Genomic DNA, 25,817 nt, shown 5'->3' with positions numbered 1-25,817 from the left:
ACGTTTTTGTAATGACCTATGTTAAATTCAGTTAGGAAAACCACCAAGTCAGTCTTTCCGAGAATCCCGTAGCGAAGCACGGGTACATCAGCTAGTTATTAATAATAATGACTTCCTTTTGAAGCTGTTCAACCACATCTGCAATACAGGAAACATCCCTGCAGACTGGTTTTCAGCTTGCTAAAGAAACTGAATTCTGAATGATGTAATATTTACACACTGATGATTCAAATAAGTCACTCTTGGAAATGTGATTTTATGAATTCTACACTCTTGTTTATGGAAAAAACTAATTGCAAATATCAGTGAAACGCAGTTTGGGTTTAGAAACAGTCTTGATATTATGGACACCCTGGTGTTTATCCATGTTTTAGTTCAAATATGTCTTATCCAATAACAAACTGTTTTTACTTGCTTCATTGATAATGAAAACAATTTTGACAAGCAAATCCAATAACAAACTGTTTTTACTTGCTTCATTGATAATGAAAACAATTTTGACAAGCAAACTATTCCAGTTACATCTTCCCAAATGACAAATACAGACTGATACAACTGATTATAGAAGGCAGGATAAACGAGAAACGTGGACATGGGCAGAGCACAGAGCCTCCGACAGTGGTTCGATATCTAACACATGGCAACTCAGAAACAGGAAGCACAAAACAAGAAAAAATTAAGTCACAATGGTCGCCACCCATCTCCAAGGGGATGGCACCAGAAGAAACTAAAAAGTTTCTTTCACTCTCATTATTTTTAAAACACACACACTTAGAAGGATCACTTTAACAGTACAGGTCTTTAAACAAAGTAGCTAATCTTCGAGGTGAAGCTTCCACGGTGTGTAGAATTATTTAGTTTATTTTCCGGGTTGAACCATGTTGTTGTTTTCTGTACATTACGTACAGTTTGCCGACGTTTCAAATACATTGCAGTATTCTTTGTCAAGGCGACTGAAATACCCCTACTCGATCCGAGGTAATCAGTCTCCCAGGCAGCAATCACACTACAAAGAGTGGTTCCTGAACTTGGCCCCCTGACTGTCTAGTGAGAATTCTGGAAGGTATATGTCACAGCCAGGCAGTGGGGCTTGCCCGCGCCAATATGTAATGGGAGGTTTGACCTGCGCGTTTATGTTATGGTCTGTATGTTTTCATCTATGTATGATAGGCATCTAAGAAATACTGATTTTATATCCTCCTCCTAAATTCATATTGTTCGGATGTTTCTTGATTTCGATAGCCTCGCAGATTTTCCTTTCCAGATTCCAAGGCATAGCTGCTAGGATCTTGGTCTTGTCAAATGATATTCCGCGTCTTGTTTCGTAGGAATGCTTGGCTACTGCTGAAATATCTGTGTTTTGATTCTTGGTGTGACGTATATGTTCTTTTAGGCGGGTGGAGATCAGACGTTCTGTTTCATCAAAACAGCAGTTTTTGCAGCTACATTCAATGTGGTATACTCCAGGAGTCCGTAGTTCTATTGTCTCTTTTACTGGTAGTAGATAACAGGCTAGCTTCTGGTGTGGTTTATAGACGGTTTTTATGTCGTATTTGTCCAGTATCTTGCTGATTCCTGTTTGTAGTGTTTTCAATGTATGGAAGTATCACTATTTTCTGGCGGGTCAGTTCTTGTTTCCCACTGTTTTCTCCTACGGCGGCCTTTTCTTTGTTTTCTTCTGATTTTCTAAAGATTCGTCGGATGTTACTAAGCGAGTAGCCATTTCTCCTGAGGGTTCTCGTAAATAATTTTATCACCACTATATCAAAACACAATAAATATTGTTCCTTCTGCCCAGGTCATCTCTGTACAGTACAGCTAGTGATTCAACACCAAATATGGTAATTCCTGCTGCAACGTAATTTGCAGCATTTCCCAAGGAATTGAGAAATCCTACAAAGGGAATATTCCAATTAAAGTAGATGTAGAGGACTTGAACCCTTTATTTCATATTATAATGCTCATCTCAGTTCAGAGTTATGTACACAATAAATTAACTGATACCAAATATTATTTCTGCACTAGGACTAAGAAGGTAGCATAAATTCAACTGCAACCAAAGATGAAAATGGGATGGCACAGAAAACGATTTTAAAAGCTGTATGATACAGTACAAACAACTCACTCATATGCAGCCTACTCTTATTCAATGTATATAAAACTCCCTTACTATGAATAACTCTGGTCAACACAATTTTTCAGACTTTGTTCTCCCTGTGTAAGTCTGGTTCTTTTTGCCCTAAAATAAAGGAAAATCACTGGTATAATGGTCCTGATTTGCTTTTGATGTCAGGGCATTGTTTATTTTTATTTTTATGATTTTCTCAAATTTTTCACCCAGTTCTCAGGATGACCAATAAAAGTTCTCTCCAGCTTAAGTGGCCTCAGGGAGTCCTAGTGTAACATTATTTCATGAAAAAGAAAAAAAGACAGCAATCAAAAAGTATAATGGAAGATTACATTTGGGAACTTCTTTGCGAAAGTCATCTGAAATACAAATGAAACTTGAAGCCACATAAATCTGTTTTCTTTTAAAGCCACAGAGGAATTTAACATCTTCCAAATGGTTTTCTCTTAATATTTTGTTCTGATTTTTTAAAATCCTACCATATTTTTATAAATAATAATTATGTTATTTGCTTTATGTCCCAATACATATTTTTATGTATATGCTAGTATTTTAAATGCATTTTACAAAAAGCTTTCAAATCTTTCGCTTAAAACTCTAGTGAAAAAAAAAAAAAAAGAGAGTTCTAAATATAAACAAGAACTGTGTATTGTTACACAAAAGAGTGGAAGACAGATCACTCTAGGACGAGTGGCTATGAAGAAAGCTCACCAAGATCTGGCAGAACAGGGTGATTACAAACGGTACAAAGATCTGCCTTGTTGAAACACTCGTGCTTTCTGTCTTCTTCTATGGTTGTGAAACATGGACAGAGACAAGCTGTGGATTGATGCAGTCTAGCTTTGGTTCTGGCACAGAATTCTATGCAGAAAATGGACCTGAAAAAAATTAATGTGTCCATTATCAAAGAACTTAATATCTCCAGCACCTTTCTTCCCATGTCAACCAAAAAATCTTGGAGTTCTTTGGACATATTGAGAAAAAATTGAAAAAGTCTAGAAAAAATAATCATGGAAGGGAGTGTTGAGATCTCAAGACCGAGGGGGAGAACAGCAAGCAGGTGGACAGACCATGTCAGAAGATAACTGGTTTACCTCTTCAGCAGGCTTTAAGACAAGCAGGTAACCTACCATTCAGGATAGTGATGCTTTATTCATAGGGTTACGACACTCAGCAGCGAGTCCAACGACTTGTGATGATGTCACTTAAAACATATTTTACCCATACCTTTGCATTTTAACCTTTTAACCGCCAACGTCCGATTGATTGGACATTCGAGGTTCAGTCTAAAAACGCCAACGTCCAATTGATCAGACATCCTGGAAATCAATATTTTTCAAGTTATTTATTCGTTTTAATGATGTATAGTAAAAGTGTTTCAAAGCAGGAAAAAATCTATTGATAAATAAGCACATAGGAATTGAAACCAGGAAGAAATTTGTTAAAACCTTTGTTTGGAGTGTGCTAACTTACGGTTGTGAGACCTGGACTTTGGGAAAACAAGCACAATCAATACTAGAAGCTGCAGAAATGTGGTTCTGGAGAAGACTGACAGGGACGAGTCGGACAGAAAAAAAGACTAATATCCAAATCTTGAATGACGTTGATGAGAAACTGACCTTAATTTATTCAATAGAGCGGAGAAAAGCTAAATTTCTTGGACACGTCCTACGACATGACACCTTTCTCCAGAACGTCTTCGAAGGAAAGGTCCTAGGGAAGAAGTCGAGAGGAGGACCACATCTCTCATACCTTAGGAACATAATCACTCAGCTGGGTTTTGCTTCCTATGTCAGGATGAAAAGGACTGCTGAAGATCGTGAGATGTGGCTGCAGTGACAAAGCTTAGTCTTTAGATAATGGATGGATAATGTGTGTTTTGGACTAGTATTGTATTAAATAAGACTATACACAACAAGTTTAGTTGAGGAATTTACTGCCGAGTGGCTTAGTGACCAAGCGGCAATTCAGCTCCTACGGGCAGGCAACGAACCCCTTACTCTTTAACCGAAAAAAAAAAAAACCCAAAAAAAAAAAAAAAAAAAAAAACGCAATTGTTCCGTATGCTGAAAGATTAGTACTAGTCAAGGTGGTAAATGGAAAAAGACCAGATACATTTGTAAACATTATAAGTATGGTGTACTCCCTTTGTGCCTCCTAAGCACATTTGCTAGAACACGTCACAAACATGTATAAATATTAGTAAAGAGTTTCTTGTATCATAATTTTAAGACAAAAAGGAAATTTTTGAGTGTTAAGTTTGTGTGAAATAGACATTAGTACCGGTAATTATTTTTTACCTGAAACGAATCAGGAACTGCAGCATTTGCATATAATGTAAGATTAGAAAATTTCACTTTAATGTAATAATAATAACACTGTAACTGTAATATTGTACATAAAGCTTTATTTTTTATATGTGGCATGGGGAACACCACCTCTCTAAAATAATGCAGTTTTTGATAGCAAAACTATTTTTTTCCTTAAAGTTTTTGATCATGAAATACTTATTTTTTTTTCAAAGAAAGAAAATATTTATTTGAATTATCACTTCATAAAATAATTTATAAAATAAAGGTGCATTAAATTACATCAATAAAATGCCCGAAGCATTAGCTTCAATACGAAAAATGCCCATCCTATTTACATAAATTTAACAGAAATTATTACGAATAATTTACTGCAAGGTAAAAAGTGCTCATTAGGCCTTGGCGGTGTAGCACATGGACACCGCGTGAGGCTGGTGCTCAAAGGGTTCAGATAGTGTTAAAGTTCTTGTTTCACAGAAAACATACAAAAAATTAGAATATAATTACAATTAAAAATAACATTATAAAAATGCCTCTTTCTACTCTTTTCTAACATAGTGGGAATCCCTTGGGCTTCCTAGACTGGGGAGAAATGTTATCGATGTCTGGAGCAAACAATGGGTTAAAATTTGGGGAAAAAAGAATAAAAGTATTAAAAAAATCAATGCCCTGGTGGCAAAAGCAAATCCTTTTTTTCTTCATTTTGATCCTGTGGGAGGAGAGGTAGAGTAACACACATGGTACGCCCTGCTTGTCCTAAGATGCGACTAAAAGGGGGCCCAGGTGCTCTTAACCTTAGAGCATGAGTTGGTGACCACAGGGCCCCTCAGCTGAGTCCTGGCATTGCTTCCACTTACTTGTGCCAGTCTCCTCACTTTCATCTATCCTATCCAAACTCCCTTGGTCAACTCTTGTTCTTTTCCAATCCTGACGGTATTACACCACTCAAGGCCTAGGGAGTCTCATTTTCAAACCCTTTGTGGACCTTGTCTTTCTCTGGCTGATACCTTCATATTTGAAGTGTCTGATCCCTTCCAATTTTTCTCTCTGATTAGCATTATACAGAGTTTTACAATTTGCTTTATGTCGCACCGTAACAGATGGGTTCTATGGCGACGATGGGATAGGAAAGGCCTAGGAGTGGGAAGAAAGCAGCTGTGGCCTTCATTAAGGTACAGCCCCTAGCACTTGCCTGGTGTGAAAATGGGAAACAATAGAAAACCATCTTCAGGGCTGCCGACAGCGGGGTTCAAACTTGCTATCTCCAGGATGCAAGCTCACAGCTGTGCGCCCCTAACCGCATGGCCAACTCGCCCGGTATATCATTTAGAGGACGGTTCCTTAGTTGTACTTCCTCTTAAAACAATAATCACCAACACCACCACTACTTCCTTTATTTCAAAGCAAAAGATGCCCGTGGGGGTTTTCTTACCTGTTTCCCTATCGGGTGCGTCCCAGGTGGCGGATAGGGGGGCCCCTCCGGACTCGTCTGGAGGGTCTGAGGGAAATAAAATACCCTCTCACGGACCAAAAACAGGTATTGGCAGAAAATGTCTTGAGGAATTGTGATTGTTACTAGGCCAAGTCAAGGCTTGGAAATGGAGGCCTCGGCCACACATACTAGAGAGGTATCTATGGTTCCTCCACATGGGTGATACGGTGGTTCGGGTGAAGTGGGGCTGGCGATTACGGTGAAGGCTCAATGCAGGGCGCTGGAACCAACACATCACTTTGCTCTACGTAGCCTGGACGAGCCACGGGTTGGGAAAGAGGCGATCCCAACCTAGGGTGAAAGTCATGGCTGTGAACTCAGTCATGATAATATCAAGTGGAGACCATGTGAGCAGGCCTACGGAAGGGGCAACAAACCTGGTAGGTTTGGGCCAGGGGTGGACCGCTGGATGGACGACTGAGGGGCGTGGTCTCTGCTATGGAGAGCCTGAGTTGCGGGAGGAGAAAGTCTGGCGGTATGCCTCACCACGGATGGTGAGAACATCGCTCAGGACCCCCCCCCCTTTTTTTTTTTGCTATTTGCTTACGTTGCACCGACACAGACATGTCTTATGGCGACGATGGGATAGGAAAGGCCTAGGAATTGGAAGGAAGCGGCCGTGGCCTTAATTAAGGTACAGCCCCGGCATTTGCCTGGTGTGAAAATGGGATACTACGGAAAACAATCTTCAGGGCTGCCGACAGTGGGGCTCGAACCCACTATCTCCCGATTACTGGATACTGGCCGCACTTAAGCGACTGCAGCTATCGAGCTCGGTACTCAGGACCCTAGAAGAGGCAAAAACCCTATGATTCATTGAAATATGGATGCTTATAAAGAACCAATTTCAAAAACTTTGACATCAAGGGAAGCCATGGAAGCTCCAGTAGAGCAGATCTGGGAGCAAGCCCAAGGTGAAAAAAAAAGGAGACAGAAATTCCAATTGGACAGGCTGTCGCCGACTTAAAACAAGAAATGGCAACAGAAGCTCCAGTAGAGCAGACTCCTACCACAAGCAAACCAGGAACATCCGTAGAGACAGAACTGAAGATTTCTGCATCGAAAATCAACAGATTTCAGATCAACAGGCTACCTCGCAACAGTGCATATTACAAGAAAAGGAAGAGAGCAAGGAAGGAAGCCAAAATAGCGGCTGGAACTTGGACGGAGAAGAAGCCAAGGAACAGGGAATGGTGAGAGGCTATCCCTCCGACAACGCCCAAAAGGCCAAGGTCAGGGGATAGTACGCCATCAAGTTCGCCTACAAAACCGCGCGCCAAGAAACGGAAAGAAGAGACGGTCATGCCCTTTTTAGAAAGACTAACTTCAATCAAGGTAGCAATAATACCTAAAACCTTTCCAAACGGGAAACTGAAGGCAGAAGACGTGAAGGAACTTTCATCTGCTCTGATAGCACAAATGAAACCGCTGTCGGACGGATGCCTTCCAGGCTTCCTCAAGTCTCCAGGGCTGGAAAGTGGAGCAATGGTACTGATCTGTGCAAATCCAGAAACTAAAAGCTGGCTGGAACACAGTGGCCAATTGCAACCCTTGGAAAGTGGAGAATTTGCAGGTGGCAGAAGCCAAGAAGGTGCTGAATACTACAAAGGCCATCTCCATGTTTCCTCCTCCATTTGACAAAATGAAGGTTGATGATGTGCTTGTCAGGATACAACAGCATGACACCAAACTTCTGACGAAAGAGTGGAGAGTGCTGAATGCAACAACTACTAATGACACAGGAAGGACAATTGTTTTGGCTCTTAATGAAAGAGATTTTTAAGAGTTCAAGGAGAGAGGCCTTAAGGCCAAGCTTGGACTTGGGCAGATCAAATTTCAAGTAATTAAGGGGAAAAAACCTAGCGTTGGCAAGGATGGCATTGAAAGTTCTACAGGCCAACCTACAACATAAAAAATCAGCTGTGGCCAATTTCGTCAGGAAGTTCAAGTCCGAGGCTATCGATGTGGCTCTTACACAAGAGCCATGAGTAGTTAAGGGCAGAGTAGCAGGACTGGTGGAATCTGGAGGTAAGCTAATGTACGATACTACATCGAATATGCCTAGAACAAGTTTACTTGTGGGCAGAAAACTAAAATGCCTTTTGTTTCAGGAACATTGTTCAAAGGACTTAGTTGCGGCCAAGATAAAACTTGGAAATTGAGAAGGTCCCAGAGAAATAACCATAGGCTCTGCATACCTCCAATATGACTCAACTAATCAGCCCCCATCAGAAGAAGTTGAGAACCTAATTTGCAACGCGAAGAGAAAAGGCGAACACCTAGCCCTTGGAGCAGATGCAAATTCACACCACACGGCATGGGGCAGCAAGAACTGCAATGCAAGAGGCAAGTCTTTACTAGAGTTTATTATTGGAACTGAGTTGACGATACTAAACCTAGGAAACAAGCCTACATTTATAAATAAAAAAGGTAGGGAGGTAATAGACATTACACTAAGCACTACGCATATTGCAAACTTTATTAAAGACTGGAAGGTGCTGGAAGAACCATCACTGACAGACAACCAGTACATCCAATTTGCAATAGATGCGAGACTATGTGGGATTGAGATGTACAGAGACCCAAAAAGAACTAACTGGGATAGATACAGAGAAGTACTGGGGAAGGCTGTACAAAAAATTCCAACCAACGTGACAGGACAGAAAGAATTGGATGAGGCAGTGGAACTATTAGAAGAGGCCATTATAGACTCATTCCATGACAACTGTCCTCTCAAAGAAAAGGAAAACACCATTAAAGTAAAGTGGTGGAACAACAAACTAACCAAAATAAAAAAGGAGGTTAGGATGTGTATAGCATATCATCTAGAAATGGTATGTGGGACGTATATCATAGGAAACTCACTGAGAATAACCTAGAGATATGGAAAGCAAAAAGAAAATCTTTGAGACTGTTCTGTGAGAAAGTGGAATCACACATTGAAACAGCAAGGCTCCAGAAGGTTCTTAAAACAACCCATATAAATCAGGTGGGGACACTACAGAAACCAGATGGGTCGTTTACTCAGGAAGGAAGGACACACTGGAGATACTAATGGCATGTCACTTTCCTGAGGCTAAGGAGGTGACAGAAGAAGGAACTGTTGGAACAGAGACCGGAACTCGAAGACTAGACGAACTCTGCCAACAGAATAATAATACACAACCATGTAAAATGGGCAATCGAATGTTTCACCCTATAAAGGCTCCGGGGCCAGATGAGATACTTACGATACTCCAACAAAAATGACGGGAGATACTTGTCAATGCCCTGATGGACCTCTTCAGAGCTAGTCTAGCTTTACGGTACGTGCCAAAATCATGGTCTGAAGCTAAAGCAGTACTCATCCCTAAGCCTGGAAGGGCAAACTATGCCCAAGCCAAAGCATACAGACCATTATGTTTGACCTCCATGCTGAAAGTAATGGAGAAAATTCTGGATAAATAATATCAGAAGAATGGTGCAACTGAACTCAACGTTACATGAAAATCAGTTTGCATATAGACCTGGCAGATCCACTGAAGTAGCACTCCATCAGTTGGTTTGTAAACTAGAGGAAAGCCTAGAATATAAAGAAATTGCACTAGCGGCACTTCTAGATATAGAAGGAGCCTTCAGCAATACAACCTATGGCTCTATGATCAAAGCAGTGGAAAAGAGCAAGGTGAGTAAAACCATTGTCAAATGGATTAAATCCATGTTAGACAGAAGGAAGATAAAAGCAACATTGCTTGAAGAAACGCTGCCGGTTAGGGCCACCCGAGGCTGTGCTCAGGGAGGAGTTCTTTTGCCTCTGCTGTGGAACCTCGTGATGAACAAAATCATAGCTATGCTCAGCGAACAGGGTTTTTATACACAAGGATACACAGATGACCTTGTGATTGTGGTACGAGGTAAGGTGATGAGTGTTATCCAGGACTTCATGCAAAGATCACTTAACTTTGCGGAGAACTAGTGTCGGGAAGAACTACTATCAGTCAACCCGAACAAGATAACTCTGGTCCCTTTTACAAGGAGAAAATTAGAGAGAAAGAGATCACTGAAGCTCTTTGGGTAAGATATATGGAAGAACAAGCACTGCACCTAGGTGCAGTACCAGAAAAAATCTAAGCCTGGAATCCACATATAAAGGGGAACATAACCCGGGGCCAAGAACTTGCTGTATGCATGTAAAAGAGCCGTTGGGAAGACAAGGGGCCTAAGACCATCAATGGTAATGTGGATATACACAATGATCATTAGACCGTTGATGGCCAATGCTGCAATCATCTGGTGGCAGAAAGTAAGTCAAGGAAAAGTCGGCAGTAGATTGGATAGCCTACAGAGAATGGCATGCAGAGCCATAACTGGGGCTATGAGAACTACGCCGACAGAAGCCTAGAAGACTTGAATACTTTACTAGACCTCCCACCACTATGCAATTTCATAAAAGGACAAACTAGAATGAGTTCATATGGATTGGAACAATCAGAGTGCTGGAATGCACAAAGACCCAATCTAGGACACTGTAAAATTAAAAGAGTAATAACAGAGGAAGTTCTACACGTGCCTTCTGATCATATGATACCAACGTACAACTTAGAAAAACCGTTTGAGACCCAGATAAAAAAAAGAAGACTGGGATATCAACAAATGGAATACTGGAAAAGAAGATATAGTGTGGTGGACTGATGGCTTAAAGACTGTGGATGGCACAGGAGGAGGGATCAACAGGGGAAGACCTGAGAGATCAATCCAGATGAACTTGGGCAGACACACTACAGTCTTTCAAGCTGAAATCATAGCTATCACAACATGTCTTGAAGAAAATATGAAAATGAACTATAGGAATATGAACATTTTCATTTTTACGGACAGCCAAGCGGCCATTAAGGCACTAGAAGCAGTCCGGATAATATCCAGAATTGTCTGGTATTGCCATTCACTTCTGAAGCTCTCGAAGTACAACACTGTCAAAATTATAATGGGTACCAGGGCATGCAGGTATAGAAGGAAATGAAAAGGCAGACAAACTGGCCAAGAAAGGGGCAGAAACACATTTTGTAGGCCCAGAACCTGTATGCTGGATTTCCTATGGACAAGCCCGACACTACATGGGAAAATGGGTACAAAAGAAACAAATGGAAAACTGGAAAATACTCCAGGATGCAGGCTTGCAAAGGAACTGATAAAAGGACCAAACAAGAAGCACACTGAAGAACTGTTGAAACTCAGCAGAGAAAATATAAGATGGGTAGTAGGACTGTTGACAGGACACTGCCATCTGAAAAAACACCTGCACAGAATTGGAGTAATAAGAGACAACATATGTAGGAAATGCAATGAAGCAGAGAAATCAGCTGCACACATACTTTTTGAATGTGAGGCGCTGGGTAGAATCAGACTCTCCACTCTAGGACTACCAGGTGAAGAGAGAGAGAGAAAATCCAAGATGACCCAATAAGAACAACCTGCAGCTTTGTGAAGGGAGAAGGTATATCCAGGTGGGAATGAAGGAAGAACATGGTAGCAAAAGATCGTAGAGGTCAACGCTAATTAGGAACTAATATTTAGAGGCCCCATGAATAAAAGAAGAAGGAAAAGATGCCTGTCAAACATAGGGGTAACTGAGTCACAAACAAAAAGTAAATTTTTTTCCACACTGAATATGCTAATTCCTTGTGTGTGTGTTTTTTTTTTTTTTTTTTTTTTTTTTGCTAGGGGCTTTACGTCGCACCGACACAGATAGGTCTTATGGCGACGATGGGATAGGAAAGGCTTAGAAGTTGGAAGGAAGCGGCCGTGGCCTTAATTAAGGTACAGCATTTGCCTGGTGTGAAAATGAGAAACCACGGAAAACCATTTTCAGGGCTGCCGATAGTGGGATTCGAACCTACTATCTCCCGGATGCAAGCTCACAGCTGCGCGCCTCTAATTCCTTGTATCTAAGAGAAAAATGAACATACTTGCCTTTCAACAATACCACTGACGCTAAGACATGCATCTTCTGCAGCTTGAGCAAACTGAGCCCTGGGATGAGCTATTCTGATGAACTCCGCTAAATCAGCAACCTTGCATAACGTGTCCGATAATTCATCAAATATTTCAACCATCTTCCGAGATCTGTAAACAAATGTTAGGTTTCAACGATCTTTAGATTACAAGCGCACAGGTCAGAGAGCATATACATTTCCAGAAAGTCTCTATTGCATTGCTATATTAGAGAACCGAGATAATTTCTCTTAACGACTGTTGAACTCCATTGTATCAGTCACATCACACTTTAATACATTTAAACAAAAAAAAAAGAGAAACTGTAAGTGGTTTTTTTAGTTTGTAAACAAGAGGATTTAAAAAATTAATTTATTATATATGTTCTAAGAAAATTTCCAGTTGCCATTATGACTGACTGCAAAGAATGTTTATCCTAACTGTATAAAAATGCTTTCTCTAGTGTGAGGAACAAACCTGTTGGGATCACAAGATTCTGCAGCGAGTTTCTCCGTATGCCACATAGCACGTTCCTTCATTGCATAGAAACCTTCGTAGGTGCGTAATTCTGGTAAACCAAAGAGGCCCTTCAAAAGAAATGTTCAATGTTAGTTCCATAATAGAAGTGCTTCAATGGAATATATGTAAAATTATACCTCGTCTGACCATAAATACCATTACATATAATAATAATAATAATAATAATAATAATAATACATGAAGTTCAGATGGCCAAAACATAAAAATTAACTTTTAAGTACACAAGGACCTAGTTTATCTGGATTAAGTCGGACCGGAACTGATCCAGAATATAAAAAATACAGATAATCCGGAAAACACTAAAAAACAAATAGGCCCCACAGTAGATGTTATATAATCTATTAATACAAGTTGTTCAGCAATACAGTTTTTTCAATTGTAAAAAAAAATATCAGAACACTTTTCTTACATTCATGACTATGTTCTATGCACTAAAATAATGTGCGAGTTTTTTCTGTTTTACATTTGAAGAGCGTTTTGCGTACAGTATGATCAAGGAGATGCATTTCTAACAACAGTTCTGCCGGTATGGTTTCAGTCAAGGATTCTAAATAGGCCTTCAGTTTGTCCAGCTGCATTGTTGCCTCTCTATGAGTCATTGTTTCTTCTGATGGAGGCGCTGGTTTCATTTTCGAATTCACCATTAGAGAATTAATAGTGTGTTGCATTCAGAAGAGCGTGGGTTCGAATCCCACCTCAGCCGTCCTGGGAATGGTTTTCCACTATTTTCCATTCTCAATTCCAAACGAACGCTGGGACGGTACCACTGAGAGACCGTGGCTGAATTACTTCCAATTCCTGTCGTTAACTATCCTTGGCAGAAAAGACATTCAAGAAGAGCCGACGCCGTAAAAGAAATACTGTACAAGTAAAAGTAAATTTTATTATTTTCGATTCAGATAAACCAGAGATCCGGATTAACGAGGGCCGGATAAACAAGGTTCTTGTGTATGGAGAAGCATATATCTATACTAAGAATATTAGGTGTAGGTCCCATTCAAAATGTTCACCTTCTTCTCTCAAACATGACTAATATCCCTGCCCAAACAGTGATTGCATCTCCAGCAATGTTCATGGAAAAATTGGCTCCAGCAGTCTTCAAGGCTCCTTTTAGGCTGTCAATATTAGGATGTCTCTTCTTGCAAACCAGTTCCTCAAACACTGACCATCATTTGTAATACAAAGGAATGAGATCTGGACTGCCAGATGGCCATTCAAAAACGAAAATGAAATTAAGAACATTTGCTTACAACCATTCTTGCAAGGTCTTGGCCATGTGTACTGGAGCAGAGCCCTGTTGAAAACTCCAATTTTGCCCCATGAACAAACTTTGATTTAAGGACTAAAGCAGATGTTTCGACACCTTTCTCACAAAAGTGAATTCCGAGTGTAATCATAAACTCCCCACCAAACCATCAGTGATACCAGATGATGAGCTTTCTCAAATTTTGGAGCCACCTGATGAGCTCGGACTGTATCTAGCACCTAGATTAAATGACTAAATGCTATGTGTGATCAGTAGGGCTCGGATCTATATGCTCGATAAAATCTCCAGATATGCTCGAAAACCATGTGTTATATGCTCGATAGATTAGCTCGAAAACCCATTGTATGCTCCATAGATATGCTCGAAAAAACATTATATGCTGTTAAATATGCAGAATATGCTCAAAAAACACTGTTAAAAACTATAGAAACGAAAGTGAAACTAAAAAACCAATAACATATCTTTATATACGAGCTTTATTTTCTAATTGTATGTATAATACACTGCGATATACTCGCATTCAAGTTTCAAGTATATATATGAGAAGTTTTCTTACAGTTTACAGTTACAGTTTAAAAGTTCATTTACAAGATGTTCAGAATTAGGCAAGTCATTGAAGTAGATCTGCATTGCTCTGTACAACAAGAATTTTTTCTATGTTTTCAGTTTTGAATAATTTTCTTAAATCCGTCAATAAAAGTTTCAAGGATGAGAACGATCTTTCGACGTCAACTGATACGAGAGGTAAATACTTGAATGATGCTGCTTCTGGTGCAGAGTAATTCAGAAAATCCTCTGACGGTGCAGACTCGCCACACAGCATCCTCTCCAAGTCCAACGCTGCACTCCAACCGGGATTTCGAGCCAGCACGAACTCCAATTTTTGTTTCACGGTTTTCCCAGTCTTTCCAGGCCATGAGTCGGCTTCTTGGATGACTCCTTGTATTGTAGCGACCACTTCAACCAACTCCATCCCTCGCGATTCCAACTTTAGGATGGCCTCAGGAATGATGCTCATGTAGGCTTTTATGAAAGTCAAGGATGGCATCAAGCCCTTTGTTTTAAAAGCAGCCTTAGCTTTTCCGATATACTTGCTGTCCGCCTCATCAAACGTATTGATCACCTGGAAAAAATATAAATTAAAAACATTAGCCGAGGAGAATAACTGAGAAAATTACAAAATTAGGCGCCGTATGATGGTGTAAAGATAAAAGATATGAAAAGAATGATAGAGAAAACCTCGAAAATGAGATTTTAAACATTTCAACTAATCTTACCTCTTCAATTGCCCTATGATTTTCAGCGTAATACAAGGCAGCCAATATCCAAGTTCCCCATCACGTCAATATGAGATCGGGAGATAAAGGGAGCTCTGGATGCATCGTCTTGAAGGCACGAACGCAAGGAGCCTTGACGAAAATTTTCTTCACTGAGGAAATGACACTGTTCACGCTGGGCGATTTTTCGCGTAGCTCCTTAGCAACTCTGTACATTGCATGGGCAAGACAAGTAACATGTAACATCTTCGGGTAGAGAAGCTTGAAGCTCTTCCCAGCCTTAATCATGTAGGGGCAGCGTCAGTCACCAATGCGAGTACTTTGTTTACCTCCTCATCTGAAAAGGTTGGCCACAGCAAGCCTGAAACAGGAATGCATAAAATAAAGGGCGAACCATTCAGTTAATGGGATTCTGACATGTCGTACGACTGTAAGAAATATTTAACTATCAGAACTATCAAGAGTCTTCACTGAGCATACGTAGAATGCATTGAAATTATAGCCAGGCTGTACCTATTCTTCTTTGGCAAAACGCTCAAAAAATAAATTAACAAAAATATACTTACGCAGAGCTGCTTGCGCTGTTCGCACAATGGTACCATGGTTTGTCACATCTAGCTCTCTGCACAGAATTAGTTGGCCCTTCCCCGGTTCATGGGACTGAGTTTTCCAACAATAACGTTGGCCATGTATCTTCCACAACTGTCTGTGGTCTTGTCGATAGATAACCATTTTGGGTGGCTCCCGATGTCATCCCTGATTGCGTGTAGAACCTGGTGAAGAAAGTACCTGAATGAATATTCTTCGTGGAATGAAGGTATTATCGAGAGATTACCTTCATTACGACAGAGCCAGATCCATGTTAAAATTCCTTCTAAATTGTTTAAACGAGAATGCGGAATACGGCAATCGTGCATGAATTCATACCTTTTCATACTCTGAAGAAACGTAATTTTTACGTAGGGTCGACTCATGAGGCAAAGTCCTTGAAGAGAGCTCTAATCTCAGCAAGTTCGACCTTGTAGAGGGGTATGTTGGCACTTAGAAACGCCCTACAAACTCTGGAAGAGAACTTGTCCGAGTGCTGTTGCTGATTGAACAAAGGTTGTATCAGCACTTGTTTCTTAAGACTTCCTTTTTTTAAATTCTTCAACTTTTGCTGAGTGCCCACTTGTGGCTTTATGTTGAGAAAATTGAAAACCCTTCGAAATCTTGATCTGGAAATAAATAGGTAGGTACACATAAGTGAGAAAAAATACATTGAATGAACAAAAATAAAGCATTGTGGACTATGAAATGATTTTCAAATATTGCAGTAGAAATACGAGCACTCTCTCAACGATCCCATGAAAAACCAGCAAATCCAAACGTCCATTTCCATCTCAGAAATGTAAAATCTGGGGATCTAACGGGTCCACACTCTGAATTCTTAGACTTCTCTCTACTTACCTAGTAGGTAGGTACCGTATGCTACACATACGGCTTACTTGAAATTTCAACCGTTTGACCAGTAACATCTTAAAGAACGCAGATGTGAAAATGTCAATAAGAACTTACCTCTTTTTTGCACATTTTGCAGAAAAGAATTTTCCCGTCAGTAGAAAACGAATCAGGGTCTTCCTTTGCACATCGTCGGAGTAAAACACTCAGAGATTCCTTAACTTTAGGCACCGCGTACTTGGTAATCACAAGAACTCGATAGGTACGTATGGATACGATTACGAACTAAGAACTGAGAGTAGAATGCAGAAACTTCACTTGACCGGGTCGGATCTTCCACCACTTCATGGGAAAAGCCACCTAAACAATACTGGTTCCCAAAATAGGCACACCACTAAAATACCTCACATTTTGAAGTGAAAGGATGCTTGGGGCTTCCAGAGCTTATCTGACGAGTCGCACTCTAATCCGGCAGAGACCAATTAGGGCGTGTGAATGATCTCACTGTGAGCTTGCATCCGGGAGATAGTAGGTTCGAATCCCACTATCGGCAGCCCTGAAAATGGTTTTCCGTGGTTTCCCATTTTCACACCAGGCAAATGCTGGGGCTGTACCTTAATTAAGGCCACGGCCGCTTCCTTCCAACTCCTAGGCCTTTCCTATCCCATCGTCGCCATAAGACCTATCTGTGTCGAAGCGACGTAAAGCCCCTAGCAAAAAAAAAAAAAAAATGATCTCACTAAAGGTTAAAAACCTGCGGTTCTATTATTCGCACCAGATAGGCTTTTCAATAATTATTTCTGTTTTAGAACCTTAAGGATGGTCAGGGCCCGAATTCGGGGGGGGGGGGAATTCGAAGAAAAACAAACTATTTAGACGAAAACCACAAGAATATGCATTTATATGCTTCTATTCTGAAAACCGCGGTTTTATGCATTTATATGCTCGATAAATTTAAATTCTGTTGGTCCCAGCAAGATGAAAATACTACCGAAAGGCTTCTTTCAATGTGTACTATTCAGGAAAAAAGTATGCTAATATGCTCGAATCCGAGCCCTAGTGATCAGTGTTTTTATATGGAGCAGATACACTCAAGTCCAACACCATTAGTATCTACTGGTGGCAGCATGGAAGTTTAATTTGGATGACTCACATAACTGAATAGTGACATTCAGAGGGGAGTCTGACAGGCATTTGAATTGTGAGTGTACATAAGAATGTTTTGAATAACCTGACCTGACAAGGTTTCAGAGAATGAAGTCCTATTAAAAGATAATGCAATGCATAAACTTTTAAGGACAGTGAAATGTTGGAAAATATCTTATTTTGGTCACTCATTGAGGGGGAGAAGAAAATATCAGTTACTGCACATCAAACTTCCGGGTTGACTTGATTGTCACTGTGGATGTGGAAGGAGATCACCAGAATGGATTTTTAAGACAGCTGTAAACTTTGCCAAATTGGTAGCAAACATCACAGAGACCTGATACAATACACTGATGGTACATACTTCTGCATATATACGAGGGTCGAGTCGTAAGTCATGGCAGCTACTTTTTTCTCACGAACAGGAGACAACATGGAAAATCTAAGATACAGGTCTCCACTGGTTACAGACCTTTGAAATAATCACCCAAGAGTCCAGCACCTGTCCTCATGTAAACACTGATCAATCACCATTACTCGTACATCTTTGTGCATGCACACTGGTCGGCCTGGGCAAGGCAAATCGGCAGGTGATACTCTACCCAGTTTGAGTGTCTCCACCCATCCCGCCACTGTTCTATAGGGCATGGCATTGGCGTGCATTTCCACTGCGGAGAACTGCTATTTTAATATACGATCGTTGCCGTTGTTTATTGACTACCGGGCGAGTTGGCCATGCGCGTAGAGGCGCGTGGCTGTGAGCTTGCATCCGGGAGATAGTAGGTTCGAATCCCACTATCGGCAGCCCTGAAGATGGTTTTCCGTGGTTTCCCATTTTCACACCAGGCAAATGCTGGGGCTGTACTTTAATTAAGGCCACGGCTGCTTCCTTCCAACTCCTAGGCCTTTCCTATCCCATCGTCGCCTTAAGACCTATCCGTGTCGGTGCGACGTAAAGCCCCTAGGAAAAAAAGTTTATTGACTTCCATTTTGTGAAGCACTCACACTCTGAACTTGGGGGCATGCTCAGACCCACATTGTTGTTTACATACACCATCTAGAGGCATCATACGCAAGTACATACCGTATATTTCCAAATGCATATCTTAGATTTTCCCTGTCATCACCTGTTCGCGAGAAAAAAATAGTTGCCATGACTTACGACTCGACCTACATATAATATAGCTGGCCCCATGGTGTAGGGGTAGCGAGCCTGTCTCCTATCCGGGAACCCTGGGTTTGATTCCTGACCAGGTCAGGAAATTTTGCCTGCACCTGAGGATTAGTCAAAGGTCCATTCAGCCTACATGATTACAAGTGAGGAGCTATCTGATAGTGAGATAGCGGCACCTGGTCTCGAATGCCAAGAATTACAACGTATAGGACTCATCATGCTGACATCACACAACCCCTCAATCTGTAGGCCTTTGGGCTGAATTGCAGTCACTTGGTAGGCCAATGGCCCCTCCACAGTTAATAACAGCAAGGGATTTATCTTTATAGGCCTATATAAAATAACATTGCTCAGAATTTAAAAAGAATGGTATTTCTGTATCAGTCATGTCCACAGCAACAAGGAAATATACTTTTCACTTTTCCGTAATGTCTGTCTGTATGTCTGCATGCATGTATGTACGTACGCACGCACGTACGTGCATCACGAGAAAACAGCTGAAGATAATTTAATGAAAATCGGTATGTAAAGCCGGGGAATAAGCCGCGACAATCTAGGCTATAAATCATTTTATTCACGCTGAGTGAAATGGTAGTTTAGGGGAAGGTCTAAAATTTCATTCTCAAATATTTATTTTATTAATGGTCCTATCGATAAATACTAGCCTACATAACTAAAGTTATATAGAATTAAATTTCCAATCAATTTATTTATTGCCTTTAAGCCAATAAATGCTACTGAAGCAGCTTACGACTCAGTATGGAGAGAAGGTGTAAGGAGCAAACTCCTTAAAGTGATTCCATGTAGGAGTATGGCTCATCTTATAAATAACATGTTGAGTGACGGAACATTTCGTGTAGTCATGGGGGATGAAATCAGTAAACCCAGCAAACTAAACAATGGACTCGCGCAAGTTTCAGTGCTTGCCCTACTCTTGTTCAGTTTATATATTTCAGATATACCCTCCACAAGATCTATGAAATTTGGGTATGCAGATGACTGGGCTCTTGCCACTAAAGATCTATGCTTCGAGCAGACAGAAGAAATGTTGCCAAAAGATCTGTTTTAGAAAATACTTTTGAAAATGGAGACTCAACCAAGTATAAGTAAAACAGAAGTTTCTTGTTTTCATCTGAACAACAGAATGGCTTCAAGTACCGCAGATAACTAGGTGTTACACTCAACAGAACACTGTCATCCCAAGAACACTGCCAAGATTCAGACATTTAACAACATAATTCAAATGCTGTGTGGTTCTTCTTGGTGTGCAGGTACAACTACTCTACGCTGCACAGCTCTAAGTCTGGTTTACTCTACTGCGGAGTATTGTGTCCTCGTGTCAGTCCTCATGTGAAGAGAATAGATGTTAAGTTAAATGACACGAGAATGATCACGGGCACGATCAGATCAACTCCAATTCAATGGTTGCCCGTACTAAGCCATATTCCTCCACCCCACCTCCGTAGATGCATTGCTCTGATAAATGAATACAACAAGATCCAGAATAATCAAAGATTGCCCATTCATGAGGATATCCTCCACCTACATATAGACAGACTTAAGTCAAGACGTCCACCCATCTGTACGGGGGAATGAGAGATGGTCTAATGAATGGAGACAATTTGCTTCAGCAGAATCCTTAGAAATGCCATGCATTACACAGAAGGTACCTGGCTTTTGACAACCTCGGAAAGTACAGTCCAAGATAAACCGGATCCGGACTAACCATGATGTGTGTGCAGATCTGTTGTATAAATGGAGGAAAAAGTCATCATCCTGCTGCGACTGTGGTGCTGAGAGGCAGACTATGAAGCATACCACACAAGAATGCCCACCGAGACATTTCAATGGAGAAACAAGTGAATTTTTCCTGGCGACGCCACAGGTGATTACATATGTAAATAATGTAGATATAAATCTGTAATTTATTGTACTGTTCATGTATATGCCATGTAATAAATAAATAATAAATAAATCTGATCAATTATGTCATACATTTTTACTGTACCAGCTATGATAAAAGAGAGATTCATGAATTTGTATTTTTGTTGCGAAGTCCATATCAACACCGAGCTACGAGAACATGGGTAAGGACAATTTAATGAAAATCGGTATATAGAGTTGGGGAATAAGAGACAAAGAATATCACAATAAACAATGGTCAATGTAGGCCTAATGTTATTGTTGAACAATTTTACTTGTTTACTTTTTAAGCAGTTACAAAAAAATTTATTGTGTAAAACTTTTTCAATGAACAAAATTATTATAAATAAGGTTTAATGTATGATTCAACCTTGAGACAATCGTACAAAAGACGGCTGAAGATGCTCGATACAGCAAGCGAAACATGTCCCAAGTAACGTTTGTATTGTAATGTCCCTTTAGAGACAATAAAGATTTTATGTATTGAATTGAGTGGATAATAAAAATAAGAATTGTAAATACTAGCAGTAAGTTCAATAGGGTAAAAACATGAAATTGGTCTTGTGCAATAAGAGGTATGTTCCAAGCTGTCAGCGGAGAGATGGCGTGGAATGACATTAGTAGATGAATAAGTTTCAAGAGGACAAATTGGGGCAAATATTCATTTATCTGAAGGGGAGTTAGGGATTGGAATAACTTTCCAAGGGAGATGTTCAATAAATTTCCAATCTCACTGAAATCATAGAAGGCTAGGAAAAAGAACAGATAGGGAATCTGCCACCTGCGCAACTGCCCTAAATGCAGATTTGACTGATTTTAAGAAGTGTCTGCTATATACTGAGTAGACCATGGGAACCCTCCACAGTTAACTCGTCAACATCTTTCTCTTTGACTCTGGAGGCCCTGGAATGAACTATATTTGTAACAGGGCCTTTCTATCTGGGTACTATGGAGTGACAGTTGCCAATGGTCGCAGGATCGAAACACGTCAGCAGATTATTAAAATTACGCAACCTAATATCCCCAAATTACTATTATGTCATTTAAGTGGACGTGAAAGCCGACGTATTAAGATGTATACAATACTATGAACTAACTAACATATCGTTGTTGCACCTAGAAAAACTGCTGTGTGATAACATTTCAACTAAGAACTCTGACCAGAAAGGTTCTGTCATCCAAGGTTTAGTAGTACATGAACTATATCAACGAACTTTCGTTCTAAGTGATGCATGTGCTGCGGGTCAGTATTTCTCTTCTCAACGTTGTCACATGACGGTATTTTGAGGTGCAACTATGACATTCCACACTGATGGCACCGACATGAAACAAAACAAGCTTAGTTCTTAGTAAGGCTTTTGGACATCTCTATAGTTTGCCAGTTCTTCAATGGTGGGGTTGGTAGATGATGTTGCCAGGAGCAACAGGTTTTGAAAATGCTAATCAAGTACTGATCAATTCTTGCTTTTCACCAAGCTCCTAACAGAAGAAGTTTTTTCACATAATGAGTGTTGCCACGAAATTACAGCATTATCACAGGCCATGTCTCACAGTGTAGCAAACTGACAGACAGGAAGACACCAGATCCAGTACAGAGGAAAGTTTCATATCCTTGGTGGAGGTTTCCTGATGAATAATTAATCAATATTTGAACATTTTTTGCTTCAAATAATTATCCAGTAGAAAACTACAATAGTAGCCACTTAAAAACATTTCGCAAACCACTTCTGCACTAAAGGATGATTTCAATGCAAAGATAGCAAAGAGAAGTGCAGGATGGTGTAAATGTGGGGAAAATTTTGTTTGCTTATTCGTGTCCTTCGATTGAGTGATGAAGTTGTGGTGGTGGTGGTTGTTTTCAGAGGAAGTACAACTGGGCAACCACCCTCTATTAACACTAATCAGAGGGGAAATATTGGAGGGATCCAACACTTCGAAACAGAAGATACTGGCCAAAGTAAGACATGGGCCATGAAGGGTTTGTAAATTAAAGACTCCCTAGGCCTCGCGAACCTAATACTGTCAGGGTCGGAAAAGAACAAGAGTTGATCAAGGGAGTCTGACAAGATAGATGAAAGTGGAAGAAAATCTAGGACTCAGTTAAGGGCCCATCACACTCCCAAGTTAAGAACCGCTGGGGCCTCTTTTAGTCGCCTGTTACGACAGGCTGGGGATACCGTGGATGTTATTCTACTGCTCCCACCCACAGGAGAAGTAGTGAGGATTAGGCACTAGGCTAACTTAATGGATGATTTCAATGCAAGTAGAGAAAATAGAAGTGAAGGATGGTATAAATGAGAAGAAAATGTTAAATTCAGTTGCTAGAGATTTTAGGAGATGTCAGAATTCTTTTCTTCGAAATAACAGAAACATAGAAGTAACCTACTTAAACATGATCAATGAAAGAAGGCATAACGCAAGAGGAGAGGATGAAATTCAACCAGAAATGGTAATATTAGGCATCTTCTGCCTTTTTTTTTTTTTTGCTAGGGACTTTACGTCGCACCGACACAGATAGGTCTTACGGCGACGATGGGATAGGAAAGGCCTAGGAGTTGGAAGGAAGCGGTCGTGGCCTTAATTAAGGTACAACCCCAGCATTTGCCTGGTGTGAAAATGGAAAACCACGGAAAACCATCTTCAGGGCTGCCGATAGTGGGATTCGAACCTACTATCTCCTGGATGCAAGCTCACACCCGCGCACCTCTACGCGCACGGCCAACTCGCCCGGTCTTCTGCTTGTTAAAAAGCAGAAAGTAGCCTACATTAATTCTCAGCAAGGAAACAAGAATGATCTTACTGACTATCAAGGTATTTCTCTAATCAGTCCAGCATGCAAAGTGTTTACAAGCATTCTGGGAAAGAAAGTAGATCACAGGGTTGAGATGAAAATTAGTTTGGTTTTAGACCATGAATGGATTGTAAAGACTGATTTTCAACACATTCCCAATAAACGACAAATGTTAGCCAAAGAACTGTCAGTTATTCCCCAGGTTTCCTAGACCTCAAGATGGCAGAGGCCTATTACAGAGCAGGCCTATTACAGGCAACTTGCATCACCTACCAAAAGATACAAAATAGCATGGTGATATCAAGTAGGCTGAAAATTTAGTAAGGTATCACCGATGACTTGGTAGTTTTTGGCAGAATATATAAAAAATTAGCAACCTAATATCTTGGAATATTTGGACAGATCCTTTCTTGCACTAAGGATACATACATTTCCAAGCAGCATAGAGAGGAATATAGCCTAACTGAAGTGTAGCAAATTACATACAATACGATCACAGTTTCAGGCAACAATTCCTGGGAAGTAAGCGAGTTAACAGGCAGAATATCCTATAGGACTTAAAAACTTGTAAAAGAGAAAGCTGCATAGTACAGATATATTTTTAAGATGGAGGATACCACTGAAGAACGAACATGTTAGACCGTGGATATCTAATGAACGTGATGGTGCAAATTTTTCACAAACTTCCACATATAGGCCTAGTCGGGTACCCTGCATCCAAACCTACTCTTTTTGCTAGTGTTTTACATCGCAATGACAGAGACAGGTCTTACAGTGATGATGGGATGGGAAAGGGTTCGAAATGGGAAGGAAGAGACCGTGACCTTATTTACTGTGCAATCCCAGCATTTACCACGAAAAAATAATCTTCAGGGCTGCTGATAGTGGGGTCCAAACCCAAATCACAAATGCAACCTGACCGGAACATGATCCACACCGCGTTGTCAATGCGCTCGTTATCAAACTTACTCAATATAAAAAGTGGTCACTGTTTCTTGACTAAAAACCAAGCAATAATAAAAATAATGTATGACATCTACATGATGAAACAGTGAAAAGATTTGATGCCAGAGAGTTGTCACCAGGTGAAAGAAATATAAAAACACAATTACAATATATGCGATGTTAAAGTGTGTGTTGACAGCAAAAATAGTGCACTTGAAACACTTACCGAATCTTCCCGAACAATGCTCAAATTAAGTTTCCTAGCGGGTCTCGTGTTGAACGCTGTAGCCAGTGCCGACCAAGTGCTCACATTTTTACAAAATCGGTGAGGCACTTCATTTACCCGCAGTTTTGAACGGGATATTTTCTTCAGTATTGCCTTCATGATGAAGATTTAACTGTCTGCTGATCAGAGTTCCCACAAAAAAGTAAATATAAAGAGATTTGTATTGCGAAATAAGTTTATATTTTAAAAAGTGAATTAAAAATAATAATGAATGTGGTTAAACAAGTCTAATAAAGAACAGAAGACCACGGCAGAAAAGCATTACCTAGTACATGATACCCGCAATAAAAATACCGCTGCATTCAATCAACCTTAAAACAAAAATAAATAAATAAAATGACACTAGCATTATACTATATTACAGCAGCTCATCATAAAAAAAGATCACATGAACGTATGGCAGTATATTGTTTGAGGTTAGCTTTGCGACCCTGAAAACCAAACACACAGAAAACAAAAAAAAAAACTACCTACACAAATCGAACATCATAAAAATTGTTCGCACTGTAACCAACCCTGAAATCTTAACAGCATTGAATTCGTGCGTGAAAATAGAAAATTCATGTCACAAATTCGAAAAGAAAAAAGGACTGAACAAAAAAGACAGTGCGGCCAACGCGCTGAGTTCTGATAAGAGAGGAAGACCTGTTCAAAATATACGCTTCTTGCGTAAACATTTCAACCTATCAACTCTGTTGCTGATGACTTGCGAAAGCGCTTAATCCCCTGTTGCACACAGCGACAAGCTTCAATTTCAGTTTATAATCAGTCAAATCGAAACATTTGATTTTGTTACAGAATCATAAAGGAGATGGACTGAAATACTACTGAGTAGTGACAGATACGTTTTTGTCTTCTTATATGATATTTTTTTCCCTTACTTCAAGCAAATACAGCAGTGAAAAAACGCGAAACTACCAGATTTAGCCTTTTAAAATTTGAGACAATTCGCAAGTGGCGCTCATAGTGGCGTGACTTGAAAATTAGCACTAAATTTAAATATCAATGGAAATGCATATACGGAAATGGATAAATATATTACGTCTAGAAAGAAAGTGTTACTAAGATATTAACTTCAAAGTTGCTAAAGCAATTCTGGATATACAAATGAAAATTTATTTAACAGGTT

The 25,817-nt window shown here is 40.1% G+C and overlaps 1 protein-coding gene and 1 long non-coding RNA gene across 4 annotated transcripts in view; both read right to left on the bottom strand.

Annotated features, from left to right (window-relative positions):
* LOC136879098 (mitochondrial intermediate peptidase) overlaps window positions 1-25,271 on the bottom strand; it is a 156,758-nt gene extending 131,487 nt beyond the window's left edge. Inside the window, exons 1-4 of one of the 3 annotated variants that reach the window (XM_067152843.2) lie at window positions 24,954-25,114; window positions 24,629-24,807; window positions 12,377-12,486; window positions 11,879-12,031 (exon numbers count right to left, since the gene is read on the bottom strand). In XM_067152843.2, the coding sequence (XP_067008944.1) occupies window positions 11,879-12,031; window positions 12,377-12,486; window positions 24,629-24,787 (422 nt within the window). In that variant the 5' untranslated portion in view covers window positions 24,788-24,807; window positions 24,954-25,114. Of the gene's footprint in view, window positions 1-11,878; window positions 12,032-12,376; window positions 12,487-24,628; window positions 24,808-24,953; window positions 25,115-25,162 lie in introns of those variants that run through there. The other 2 variants (XM_067152842.2, XM_067152844.2) reach the window with 2 other exon arrangements.
* Window positions 14,226-16,671, bottom strand: LOC137501844 (uncharacterized). The gene is made up of 5 exons (XR_011018650.1): window positions 16,541-16,671; window positions 15,911-16,200; window positions 15,550-15,756; window positions 14,984-15,344; window positions 14,226-14,829 (listed from the first exon to the last, which is right to left on the bottom strand). It is a non-coding gene; the product is annotated as an uncharacterized lncRNA (long non-coding RNA).
* Window positions 25,272-25,817: the final 546 nt, after the last annotated feature.

This window comes from Anabrus simplex, chromosome 8 (assembly GCF_040414725.1).
Source record: "Anabrus simplex isolate iqAnaSimp1 chromosome 8, ASM4041472v1, whole genome shotgun sequence".
Lineage (NCBI taxonomy): Eukaryota > Metazoa > Arthropoda > Insecta > Orthoptera > Tettigoniidae > Anabrus > Anabrus simplex.
The sequence above is the reverse complement of the archived record's forward strand: the minus strand, read 5'-3'. Positions and strand labels throughout refer to the sequence as shown.